The 13,381-nt window shown below is 51.2% G+C and overlaps 1 protein-coding gene across 1 annotated transcript in view; it reads left to right on the forward strand.

Annotated features, from left to right (window-relative positions):
• The window catches only part of CD247 (CD247 molecule), an 83,686-nt gene extending 71,445 nt beyond the window's left edge, over window positions 1–12,241 (forward strand). The window contains exons 2-8 of the mRNA XM_055587182.1: window positions 5,392–5,495; window positions 6,665–6,718; window positions 7,291–7,371; window positions 7,891–7,923; window positions 8,682–8,738; window positions 10,351–10,392; window positions 11,089–12,241. Of these exons, the coding sequence (XP_055443157.1) occupies window positions 5,392–5,495; window positions 6,665–6,718; window positions 7,291–7,371; window positions 7,891–7,923; window positions 8,682–8,738; window positions 10,351–10,392; window positions 11,089–11,154 (437 nt within the window). The 3' untranslated portion in view covers window positions 11,155–12,241. The remainder of the gene's footprint in view (window positions 1–5,391; window positions 5,496–6,664; window positions 6,719–7,290; window positions 7,372–7,890; window positions 7,924–8,681; window positions 8,739–10,350; window positions 10,393–11,088) is intronic.
• The last annotated feature ends 1,140 nt before the right edge of the window (window positions 12,242–13,381 follow it).

Consider the following 13,381-nt stretch of genomic DNA (forward strand, 5'->3'; position numbering starts at 1 on the left):
GGTCTCAGTCTATCAATGAGTGAATTGCATCTAGCAATAGCCCCTTGCTCACCTTCTGGGCTCTCATGAGAATCAAACTTGATCAGGTACAGGAAGTCATTTTAAAAGTGCATGTTGGGATTCAAATGGGAAGTATCCTTAACAATTAGATGTGATGGAGTTTGACAGATGCCCTGCTCCTAAAAAGGATTTGCCGGAGGGGGAGATGGGCATCAGCGTGTGTCTGTAGATTTGGGTTACAGCAGGGCCAGGTTGATAAGTCCTGTTCAGTCTGTTTAGGAAAGCTCAAAGTCTGCCTGGGAGACAGACAAACAACACAATTCAAATACATCTTGTCCAGAAAAACCAGACTCTAGTGCCTCCAGGCTGCCTTTGGGGACCCAGAATCTTTCTGTTAATGGTCAGTGCCATGAAACTTCCACACGCTGGGCCTTTATGAAGATGACCAAAGGGTGTATAGAGATGGCCAAGCTCACTTTCACTAATAAGACTATACCATTTTTAGATGAAACATGTGAAGAGACACAGCTCTCTGCTGTAGGTGCACCTCAACTTTGGTTGCAGGACACAGAGCTTTTGCCTAGCTCTGAATTCACAGCTCTTACTGTTTGCTGGCTTTTGAAACTTAGTCACAGCAGCCTGTGAACATTTCGCATTGTGTCTCCCTCCCCAACAAGGCCTGGTTCCCCCTGGAGCCTCCTCTGGGTGTCCCACGGGGCCTGTTCCAGGCATCCGATCATGCAGGAGCCTACAAATAGGCAAAGAGTTTATCTGGAGTCTTTATTTTGTTGTCATTGTTGGTTGGGGTCTTGAGTACTGCAGTTCAGGAGATGCAGATTCAGGTAACCCTGAAAGAGTGTTCCAAGGAAGAGAAAGCATCTGGGGTTTATGAAGACAAAAAGCCATGAAGCTGTTAAGAGTTGCCTGCTGAGAACTGTGGTTGGCTCTAACATAAGGTGGAAAATATTTGTCCTTAAGGAATCACAAGTTGTTTTGGAGTGTGGGTTCCATAAGTAGATAGATTGTCATGAGTTATTTTAAGGTAAGGGTCTAGTAAGTATCTTGAATTTCTGGCAGGTGTTCTGGGTGACATCACTGGGTCAAAAGATCAGATTCCACACAGGCTGAGATGTTCATAAGTCATGCTTTCTTAATGGTCTCCTGGCTCAGTTTTAGAGAGCTCTTTTAGCAAAGCTCATGCAATTTTTATTTTCATTTCACGCATGCTACCTGGCAGGAAGACTCCAGTTTATCATGCTGTGGCCCACTTCTCCAGTGCCTACTGGATGGACAACAAAGGGAGGCAGGGGAACACCTAGAATCCAGGCTCCCAGTTCAGGCGGACCCTGACCATCTGGACTTACACCAAGTTTGTGATGGGGGTTGGAGTGAGCCTGCGGGCAGGCAGTCTCATGGTGGTGAACAACCGCAGGTCACAGATTGGGTCCCCCTTGCTCCCTGTGTTCTAATCCCGGATCCACTGCAGGAAGCACTTGAAGGTGCAGGGTCAGCTCTTCTGAAGCTCCAGCCCTCCTTTTTGCCAGGTTGTGTTTTGCCCTGGAGCAACTGGAATGACCTAAATAACTGCTCCGTCTTGGCCTGACCACCTCGGGTGAGGCCTGATCCTGGAACGGCAGCCTAGCAGCACTCAGATGGGTCCCAGCCCAGCTGGGCTTCCGTCCCCTGCTTGTCACGTGTCCATCCAGAAGTGGGGGTCCAGAGAGGCTGGCCCTGTGCCCTGGGACCTGGATACAGTGGATTGGGGTTGGGGAACTGGGAAGAATCCTCCTAACTTCCCAGATTTGCTGAGTCTGCCTTGTGCAGGGGATCAGAGTGGTTTGCGGAGGCCCAGATTGGAGGGGAAAGGATCACGGGGTCAGATTCCACCCCCAGCTTTCACTTTGCAGCTCAGCTGGGAGCATTGATCTTTTGCTCTGCAAATAGGGTGAGATTCTTCTTTACCAGGTCACTATCATGTCCTGGCCTGTGCTAGGAGGATACTGGGTTCTAGGAGGTTCTGTCTTCATTTTCCTCAGCACCACTTTTCTGATATGAAGGCAGCACCTTCTGAATGGGAAATCACATGACTGCTCAGAATGCATCCTCCCATCAAGTGCTCTTTGGTTTAATTGGTGTCGCCTCAACATGCTCTGGTTACCTGTGCAGTTGTGAACACCCAGAAGTTAGGCAGATCAGTGTCCCTAATCTTATCTGGTTTAAAAGTTATTGACATGATTTGACCCTTTCTCCCTCAAATAAATATATTGGTGGTGATTTGGGAAAAAAAAAATCATGGTGATAACAATAGCTGATATATGGAGCACTTATTATTAATACATGCCAGGCATTAATTATTTTATTGAGATAATTAAGCCTCACCATTACCTAATGAGACAGTTAATATTATTATCCTGTTTTATAGATGAGGAAACTGAGGCTTGGAGAAGATCAATAATACACAGTTGAGAAGTACACAAAAATTGCAGTGCATATAAAAGACTGAGGCTTTGCTTTTGTTTTTTTGTCTCTTTTCGGCAGTGAAATTCATACTTGTGGTAGGGCATAGATGTATTGCTGAGAAAGGCTGTGCCTGAGGGACATTGCATCTCTGAATCTCGGCTCTGCTGTGCGTCGGCCCATGCTCACGCCTGGTCCCTACCCTAGACAATTAAATGAGAACCTGGGGTCAGAGTGGACCCCAGGCCGATTCTAACATGCGACCAGGATTGAGAATGAGAATCAGTATCTGGGTACTTGTGCAAATTCTGGGGTTCTCTTGGGTGCTGTGGATCTGGGGCAGAGGATGGGAAGCGTGAAATAACACAGGTTCTCCTGTTGTTTAGGAAAACAACCACCATATAACCTCATTGAATACCTCTCTTAGGGACTGAATGTGGTGGGGACAGAAACAAGATGCTCAGGGAAGGAGGAAAACGGGTCTCTCCCTTGGGGATGGGGAGGCAGGGAAGGAGCCAGAACCTAGGAGTGTCTATGGCTCCTGTCTTTGAGTTGTCAACTTGGAAAGCTGACAAGGGGCTTCAAGGGAAGCCCCTCCAACCTGGGTGTGGCCTCAAGAGCTAAGACATAAGCCCTAAAAGAGCAGGGACTCAGAAGACCCTACTCAAATGCTAGACATGTTATCCTTATGGAGGAAATTTACAAAAACACCTACCAGTACATTCTCTCATTTGAGTCTCACCACACCCTTAAGGTAGACAGGATGACCCACTACTTTACAGATGGAGAAACTGAGGCCCAGAGAGGTGAGGTGACTTGCCCAAAACCACATAGCTACTTAGTGGCAGAGGAAAGACTATTGATAGAACCCACCTGATACCCAATCCAGGGTCCTTTCTATTTCAATATCCCCTGACATCAAGCAGATGCCCAATAAATATTTAATTAACCACACAACTGAATTAGGCCCTGGGTCCCTTCAAGGAACTTTCTGGATTATCACTGCCTTCCTCAGTCCCATTCTCCTAGCATGGTCACAGTTGGACTCGGCAGAGGGAAGTTTCCTACCCCTGGGTGTGTGCAGCAATTAATATCCTTTTTTTGACCAAACCACACACAGCACATTTGTCTTTGGTCATAAAATCATTCTGCTGATCAAAAAGAAAGAAAAAAAAGAAATGTGGCCCTATTACTTATCTCTGGGGAGGGGCCAAATCCTCTCCCCCACTACACTGGCTCTGCACAACACCAAGAAATATTTCTCCTTATTTGTTCTAAATTTACTGTCCAGTAATTTTTCTGTTCTCATTTTATGTGACAGGCAACTAAGCGATTTTCTCCCAACCTTTTTTCTGAATCTCAACCACCCAAATAAATCTCCGCTGACACCCCTCCAGTCCTAAAAGGAAAAACAAATTACCCCAGCTAGGGTGGAGTGGCCACCAAACGTGGCCTTTGCTGGGGGCTGGCTTGTCTCCTTATAGGCCTTCAGTGTGGGTGGTGTGTGCGTGTCATCAGTCGTGTCTGAATCTGTGCGACCCCATGGACTGCAGCTGGCCAGGTTCCTCTGTCCATGGGATTTTTCAGGCAAGAACACTGGAGTGGCCTTCAGATCCCCTACTTCAGACTTGACTCAGACAGACAAAACGGTTTCTGAGCAAGGACTATGGGACGTTTACAAAGAAATCAGTGCCTGGGTGGGGGTGGAGCGTCCCGAGTTAGGGAAGGAGTCAAAGGGTTGAGAACAGAAGGATTCAAGAGGGCTGGGGGTGGGGACTAGGGTGCAGCCCTGACTCACCTGCTCCCAGGGCCTGTGGCAGAAGCCAAAACGTTGCTCCTGCAAGAGGGAGGGCAGGGCTGGGCCCAGGAGGTCGGGGACGGGGGGAGGAGGGGAGATATGCCACCTGGGCTCTCCTGGCCTGCCTCTTACTTGCTGAATGCTCCTGGCTAAATCCGAAGTTCTCCCTGCCTGTGGCCACCTGGCGCTGTTGGGAGGGACTGACAAGTTATTACATCAAATCGGTGTTTAGCACGAAGTAAACACTAAAGAAATGTTATAGTTTTCACCCTGGTCAACAGAAGAGGCAGCTGAAATAGGGTAAATAACTTGCCCCAAGTCACAGAACTAATGAGGAGGAGGCCTTCAAGTGCATGTTATCCGCTCCCTTACTGGGAACCTGGTGGGCTGCCGTCTGTGGGGTCGCACAGAGTCGGACACGACTGAAGCGACTTAGCGGCAGCAGTTCCGAGGTAGTCCTGCAGGCGGCCATTAGAGGGCGCCCTCGGCCCGGGAGAGATTGCGGCCGCTGGACTGCGGCTTCCGTGATACCAGGCAGGGGGTGGAGTTAGACGCCTACTACACCCCGTTTTACACTTGAGTTGCTGCATACATACCTGGCAGGAAGAACAGTCTAGGCTAAATCCGCGTCTCCTCTCTCACAGTGCAGTGAGCTTTCGAAAAATGCTTTTCTTGTTTAACCAGAATGTTTACTGTACCTCCTTCCCCGACCCCATTGTACTTTAGTTTGCGTGGTACATACTGTGAGGGGCCCCTTGGCAATTTGCGGTGGCTTCCAGATTACGAGGTTCACACGGGGCTCGCACCTAACTGGGCTCCCATGCTGGGAGGCAGCAGCACAGGGTGTTTTCCTTCACAATGTGCACAATGGACAATTTCCCCTCCCCCACTTAGTTTTTGCCTCCTTCCTGTCTTCCAGGCTTTGTGGCCCTGCCAGGTGCCAGGTCCACTGCTGGGGCAGGCTAGGTTTCCCCAGAGGCTGGTCCAAGGTGGGAGAGAAGTTGTGGTCAAATGGGGTATGGAGAATGCAGCCAGCCTTCATCATGATTTCCTTGACCTGTCATGGTACTTGCCCCGCGCAAGCTGACATGTTCCTTCACCTGGACCTGGCTAATCAATTTCATCTCTTGACACAGCGGCACAGAGCTTCGGCCTGCTCGATCCTAAACTCTGCTACCTGTTGGATGGGATCCTCTTCATCTACGGCGTTATTGTCACTGCCCTGTTTCTGAGAGCAAAGGTTGGTGCCCCTGGCCTCTGCGGGGAGGGCATGGGCTCCCCAACTCGGTGGATGTTCAGAGGGCCTTGGTCTTAGAAAGTCTCAAGCATGAGTGGTTGGTATCCACGGGTAAAGCAGAGACCAACCAAGTGTGCACACTGGGTGGGCTGGAGAGGTGGGAGGTGATGTTTTGCTTAGCCGGACAAGAGTGGGAGGCTGAGTGTACAATTGATTGTACGCTGGTGCTGGAGTTTTACTGAGGAGTCATACAGATGTGTGAACATTTAGGCATCTCAAGGGAGAGGTTCTGCTAGGAAAGGGGGTTATGCTTCAGTGAAGAGCAGGGAGGTGGGGGCCTGCAGTCTCTTTCCAGACCCTGCTGTCCAACTGCAGACCCAGACTTGGCCAGCCTTTTCTCTTCAAACCCGTTTTTCATCCATAGTGGGAAGGTTAACCCAGAGCATCGGTTTTCACCTAGGTTTTCACCTAGGGCCCTGCAGGTCCTGCAGTACTTGGAGGCGCTGGGGCTGGGGCTAGGGGTGGCCGTGGCGTGGGCAAAGGGAGAGGAAGCCTCGGTCGTTAGGACTTTTGTGCCTTAACCTATATATATATATATATATGCACATATATATTTGGATTTTGGACTTTAGCAAAACATTTTATTATAAGAAACAGTGTCTTACTTTCTTAAGTTTGAGAAACGCTGCCCTAGATCATCTGCCAGGTGGTTCCCAATGTTCTGAATCTGCAAGAGCCTGCAGTTTCAGCTGAGGGGCATGAACTGGAAACAGAGCGAGGCCAGGTGCCTGGGCCAGGCCCTCAGGACACAGTGCCACACGGACACAGTGTACCCGGGTGCCGGGGTCAAGATGGAGGTGGGACCTCTCAACTAGTCCTCCGAATCCCTGGGAGGAAGCGGCCGGGAGAAAAGCCCGGAACGCAGTGGGCGCGGCCCGCGAGGCCGGCGCTTCTGCGCATGCGCGAGGGCCAGGGCCCGGGAGCGGAAACCAGGGCGGGTGCTGGGGCACCTGAGGTGACGGCGCTTGACCCCTGCGAGGAGGAAGGACAGTTGGGCTCAGAAATGAAGCTTTCACGCCCCGGGGTCCCGAAGGGGCCCAGCCGCAGCAGACAGGGCGCACGCCGTTTGCAGTGGAGAAAGTAAAGCGCTTTCTCTCCTCTTCCCCATCCAGTTCAGCAGGAGTGCCGCCCCCGCCTACCAGCAGGGCCAGAACCCGGTCTACAACGTAAGTCCGCCTCTCCCGGGGAGCCTAGCCTAGAAGTGCACGCCTCTCCTGGGTCGTGGGGGAAACAGCGGCCAGGGGCTCGGTTGTGGGTCTGGTCCGCGGCTATCAGCTCTGCAGGGTTAAAAACCTCTCTGGGACTCAGTTTCCTAACTCGTAAAACGGGGATAGTCACCCTGCCTGCCTCGCGGAGATGCTGGGAGGATGCCGCTCCCTGGCGGTGTGCTGCGCGGCAAGCGCCCACTTAGGGCAGTGCCTGCTCCAAGCGAGCCCCCGCCCGGCGGCGGTTTCACGGACCAGAGGGGTGGGGGTGGAGAAGGAAGGTGCAGATCTTCCCTGCGGTGGAGAAGCGATTTCACTCCCTCCCTGCAATGGGACTTGGGTCGAATAGATCATGCATCCCTCCCCCCCATCCCCACCCCCCCAGTAATATGTTCTCTGAGAGGCTTTCTGAGATGATTGTGTGGTCCCTGCTGCTTTGTGAGCTATCTATCACTCGTAAAGAACTCCTTGGCCTACCTGCCCCATCCTCCTGAGCTTTCCTTTCTCATCTGACTCATTTCTGCCTCTTCTAGGAGCTGAATGTCGGCCGAAGAGAGGAGTATGCGGTCCTGGATAGGAGAGGGGGCTTCGACCCTGAGAAGGGGGGAAAACCGGTAGGGCCTTTTTGTGTTTGCATGTGTGTGTGTGAGTGCGAGTGTGTGTGCGGGCTCAGCCAGGCAGTTGGAAGAGGGCTCCGTGGGGCCAGCGCGCTCTTCACCATGCTGGACCTTGAGGTGTGAGGCCTGGCCAGGCGGACCGGGGCTCCTTTCTGCCTCACACGGGCCTTCACAGCATGAATGTGGCAACGCTAATACCAGACTCGCAGCAGCTCTGCCTTTTCAGCTGTAGACTCCACACCCTGTGGGAAAGGGAGCAGCTGGAGGAGGCCCGAGGTGGGGTCTTAAGAGCAGAGCTCAGCTTGGGTGTGAGAGCACATCTGTATGCATTAGGGAGCATGAGGCCATGAAGGCCCCGGGGTGGCTAAGCTGACTGCAGGAGCGCAGGGAGGACGCGGGCTGAGGAGGCGCCCACAGCTGTGTGGAAGGGGCAGAGGGAGGGTGTCTCAGCTCTCCTGGCCTGGATTGGATTCCGTTTCTCCCTTGCTAACTTCTTCCCCTTCTCTCTCCCAACAGAGGAAGAAGAACCCCAACGAAGTCGTGTATAATGTGAGTAGAGGAGGTGGCATATTTTTCCTTGGAAATTTGGGGGGTAGGGCTGGAGAAGGGCTCTGGACAAAGGTTTGGCTCCTTGCTCTGCGGTCTTTGCCTGACTTGACTCTCACTTCCCCGGGCTGAATTACACCTCACCGGCTTGCTGGCTGCAGTGGCTGCTTGTAGGAAGGCCCCTCGGCGTGCCTTCCCTCTTGGCCCCTCCCTGTGCCTGCCGCTGGAGTTCCCCTATCAGCCTGGTTGGGACCTAGCAGGGACAGTGAGGTCAAGCTCGGCAAGCCCCTGGGAGGGAGTCCTGTTCCTAGGAGCCAGAGTAGTCCCTAAGTTTCCCCTCTTGTTGAAAACCTCACCATCCTGGGTGTTGATCAGTGTGTGGGGGACCACTGCAGGAGATAACCTACTATAAAGAGAGCTACTTCTTCCTATGGTGTTGGCTATGTAGAGACAACTAATCCTGGGGCCTTCGCGTGAGCTCTTGCATTGTCCAACATGTGTGTCCTTTGGCTAGGACTCCACGTCTTATCTCAGGCTCTAAGCTGAGCTTCTCAGCTCAATGCAAAGGGCTGGCAGCTCAGAGGTATCCAAAGGGCTGAGGAAGAGGGTGGGGTTGGAGCTGATTGTTGGAGCCTTGAATATATAATCCCGCGCCCCCCCCCCCCCCCACCACTTGGGAATCTAGAGGTTTCCTTCTGCAGGGGAGTCCACAGCTTTCTATGTTGGTTGGTAAAACCAGTGTCTCATGTCGTCTTCTTCAGGAGCTAAGAAAAGACAAGATGGCGGAGGCCTACAGTGAGATCGGGATGAAGAGTGACGTGAGTGTTGCTTTCTTAGTTCCCCAGGCTTGGGTGGTGTGGGGGATGTTCCAAGAGTCCCATCCCTTCCTCCTGGCACCTGCAAAAGCCCATGGGATGGCCACCAGAGGCAAAGGTTAATCCCGCTATGTCATCTCTTGATAGTATGTAAGGTACTCAGACGGGACTGATGCTCTTTAGGATTAAAAACCAAGTTAAATTCTAAAATGGCCTATGCTTTTCAAAAAAAGGTAAAATCTGTCACCATTAATAATAGTCAAGTGATTAATGTGTGTCAAAGTATGTTTAGCACTTGGGATGGTGGGGCCCTTGTTCATAAACGATTAAGAATTTCCAGATGGTGAGCGCAGAGCACTGACCCTTCTAAGTTTGAGCCCTCTGTAACTGCGTATGTAGCGTGCCCATGAAGCTGGCCTGGCTCGTGCTTTACCAGGCAGATGGTCTCATTTAACGCCCACAATAACCTGATGAGACATGTGTGCCCTTCCAGGCACTGGGTAAGTTATTGTAACTTACCCAGGGTCACGTAGCTGGTGATGGGGAGCCAGAATTTGAACAGACTCTACAGCTGGAGCTTGTACCCATGACATAGTTGCCGTTCTTAATGAGTATAAATGACTAGATGAGAATTTTTAAAAAATTTATTTCATTGACATATAGTTGATTTACAGTGTTGTGTTAATTAAAGTGATTTGGTGATTATATACATCCTTTTTCATATTCTTTTCCATTACGGTTAATCACAGGATATTGAATATATTTCCCTGTACTATATAGTGGGACCTTATAATTTATCCATTTTATCAATAATAGTTTGCATCTGCTAATCCCAAACTCCCAGTCTATCCTTCCCCCTACCCTCTTGGCAACCATAAGTCTGCTCTATAAGTCTGTGAGTCTGTTTTGTAAATAAATTCATTTGTATAATCTTTTTAGATTCCATATGTAAGTAATATCATATGGTTTTTGTCTTTGTCTGGCTTACTTAGTGTGATAATCTCTGGGTCCATCCATTTGCTGCAAATGGCATTATTTCTTTTTTTTATGGCCAAGTAATATTCTGTCATATATATGTACCACATCTTCTTTGTCCATTCATCTTTTGATGAACGTTTAGGTTGCTCCCCTGTTTGGCCTGTTTGGGGTGCATGTATCCTTTTGAATTGTAGTTTTCTAAGATCATATGGCTGGAGAAGGCAATGGCACCCTACTCCAGTACTCTTGCCTGGAAAAGATCATATGGTAATCCTTTTAGTTTTTTGAAGAACCTCCATAGTGATTTTCTTAGTTAGCCAAGAATTTTGAGAGCTGCAGGGAGGCTGGATTATTCTAAGCAGTGGGCAGTGTGGCCAGCATCCATGCAGCCCAGATCCAAGAATATGATGAGGTTCTGCACCAGGTGGAGCAAACCTGGGCCTCACAGAGCCCGGCCTCACCTTACTCTGCGGAGGCCAAGGTCTAACCAGTGACCTGAGGGCCTTTCTCTCCCTGGGCAGGGCTGCTGGCCAGGAGATGGTCAGCTCTGTCTGGGGCCCTCCGAGTTGGACCCTTGAGCAGGAAGGCTGCTGCCAACTGTCTGACTTTCTAGCCTTTTCTTGTCTCATTCCCACAGAACCAGCGGCGAAGAGGCAAGGGGCATGATGGTCTTTACCAGGTAAGTGCAAGCTGGTGGTGCCTCTGGTCTACACTGCCGGTCCTGCTTCCCAGGATGGCACCATCTAACCAGGACCGCGGTCAGGCTCCCTTGTGTTTCTTGTTGGCAGTGCCAGCCCTTCAACAGCTGAACTTGGCAAGCCAAGGGCACCCATTCAGGCCTGTAGTGACTGCTCTTCCAGTCAGTCCCTGAGGCAGGGTTGGGATTCAGCCTTTTAAGCACATCACTTGACTCTAAGGAAGAGGCCTTGGGAGCCCTGGGGGAACAGGGCAAGGCAGACAAGTGGCAGTTGCCCAGAGGCTGTGTGGTCTTGAGTTAAGGACACCGAACAAGCCATTTCCTGCCTCTTTCTCCACTGCTCTGGGCCCTTGCAGAAGCCTTGCTCTGCCTCATCCTCACACCTAATAGGGTGGGTGAGAAGATTGAAGTAAACAAATCAAGAAAAATAACTTTAAATAGAAAGTGTTATTGTAGTCGGGCGCTTAGTTTTTGCGAATCAGTGTGAACTGTGTACACTGAGCACAGCCAGCTTTCTCTAAACACAGAGCCCCCAGCTGTGGCAGCGGGGCAGCTCCCGGGCTGCCGAGCTGGCGGGGGGCGCAGGCCAGGTTGCAGCAGACGCCTGCTGGCCTCCGGCCGGCCCACGCGCACACAGGGCTTCTGACCTCCTCCTCTTTTCTCATTTGTTTTTCCCAGGGACTCAGCACGGCCACCAAGGACACCTATGACGCCCTCCACATGCAAGCCTTGCCCCCTCGCTAACAGCTCCTGGAGTTTCAGCACTCACAGGCCAGACCTGTAGACGCCTAGATTGTTAAAGATACAGGATAAAGCATTTACAACCTAGTTCACTCACATTTCTCCACCACCCAAGTATTTCTCTTTATGAATGGGATGCTTCAAGTTGTAACATTTGGTCATACCCAGTTCCAAACTCACACAGAATTTTGTCCTTGGACGCCGTGAAAGTGTGCATCCCCATGTGCTTCCTGAAGAGTCCACTGTGAACGCGGCATGTTCTGAGGTTTTCTGGTTTCCTGGGGACTGGGCAGGCCCTACTCCCTGCAGCTCCAGGCTCTTACCTGGGAGTCGGGCCTCCTTCTCAAACGCAACTGAATTCAGGGTGTTTTGTAAAGTCCCCAGAGAAACCACAAATGTTAGTGCATGTCCTAACAGCCTGTACTGTTCTGTCCATTTTTGAGTAGCTTTGCTCCTGCTGTAAATTTGGCTTCAGTTGTTACCCTACCCCCTAATTTCAATGTAACTGGTAATTGGGCCCGGAAGCGGGCAGAGGGGAAGGTGGGGTAGGTAGCAGTTGGTACTGGTAGGTCAGGGAAGGGAGCAGGGGAGCCAGAGGCCTGGGGAGGGGCATGAAGGAGCCCTCCTGCAATCGAGTGTACATTCCTCATGGCAGAACTTGTATGCCAGGGCCTCTTTTGGGACCGAGAGATGAGTAAGCCTAGCCTTGCCCTCAAGCAGCCCACACTCTCACAGGGAAGCGAGCTGTGAAGAGTCTGGGATGGAAGAACATAGTGGTGTCATTGCAGATGGTGAACGAGGTGAGCCGGCAGCGAGAGAAGCAAGACCACATTCTTTGCAGCCACTTGCTCACCTCACGGAATGAGACAAACCCATCATGGGGAAGGCCTTGAAGGACGACCTGGTATAGCTCGAACCTAGAAAGATCCCAAAGGACAGTGGCATCACAAAAAGCCTCAGCTGAGTTGTTGGAACAGGGCTGTGTAATACAAGGGCACATGGCGATGGATGGAAACCCACTCTGCTCGGTCTTAATTTATACTGGTTTGCTAGAGCCTTACTCTTTTGCATAATAAATACCTTTAGTGAAAATGCTTTACTGTGAGCTTCATTTAGACAGTCAAGCCTCTAATGGTCATCTACTCATCAAGGAATCACCTGCTGCCCCTGCAGTGGGGGCAGGACTGCTGATTCTTGGGAGAGAACAGGATGGTTCCCCGGAACATGCAGGAGAGCAGGATGCATCCAGTGGCCCAGCCCGGGGCTGTGCCTGGGGCAACACGGTGTCAGGATGGGCACGGCCTTCTGTGGGAGGTGATAGGAGAGCCCTGGGTGCAGGGCTCACAGCATGGAGTAGCTTGTGGTGTGCAGGTGGGAGAACAGGAGAGAGGCCAGCCGAGGACCCGGGTGTCGGGAAGAGAGAGGGTGTTGGGGGTCATGAACAGCCGCCAGTGCCACAGCACAAAACCTGTCTATAAGGTATGGGGAAGGGACAAAAAAACATTTTGGGGGTCAGATTCTGCCCCCAAAAGTGACCCTGTCCCCAGCAGTATTTTGTCTTAACTGTAGTGGCCGTTTATAAGGCCCTAACTCAGTAAGCCTTCCCAGATGGCTCAGTGGGAATCTGCCCGCCAGTGCAGGAGACATTGGAAGATGCCGTGGAGAATAAGATGGCAGCCCACTCCATCCAGCGTTCTTGCCTGGGAAATCCCATGGCCAGAGGAGCCTGGTGCGCCGTAGTCCATGGGGTCTCAAGAGTTGGACGTGACATAGCAACTAAAAGAACTCATGAAGCCACCAATTAATATTGGGTAGATTTTCAAAAGGCATTGAAATGCAAGGCCATGGCTATTAAAAGCCCCTGAGCATTTGGGATTCCAACAGGAGTGACGTGCCTCTCTGCCAGGCAACTCACAGAGACAGGACACCTCACAGAGGCATTCAGTCTGTACCCTGGCCTCAGAGGGGAATTGAGTTCCACCCGCCAAGTATTAACTACCACCTTCCTCTTCTGTACCTAGCACACTGCAAGCTACCAAGAAGGCTAGAGAAGCATCATCACAGACTTAGGGACTTAAAATCTTGTCACTGGATTTCGTCCACACCATGTAAAGAACTCTGCATCACGCTGCAGTGTTGTGATCCACATGGGACCCTCAGGCAGAAGCAGGGATGAGTGGCCGCTGATGAAAGGGTGTAGACAGAGCTCACCAAGGTACAGAAGCTGTGG

This window comes from Bubalus kerabau, chromosome 6 (assembly GCF_029407905.1).
Source record: "Bubalus kerabau isolate K-KA32 ecotype Philippines breed swamp buffalo chromosome 6, PCC_UOA_SB_1v2, whole genome shotgun sequence".
Lineage (NCBI taxonomy): Eukaryota > Metazoa > Chordata > Mammalia > Artiodactyla > Bovidae > Bubalus > Bubalus kerabau.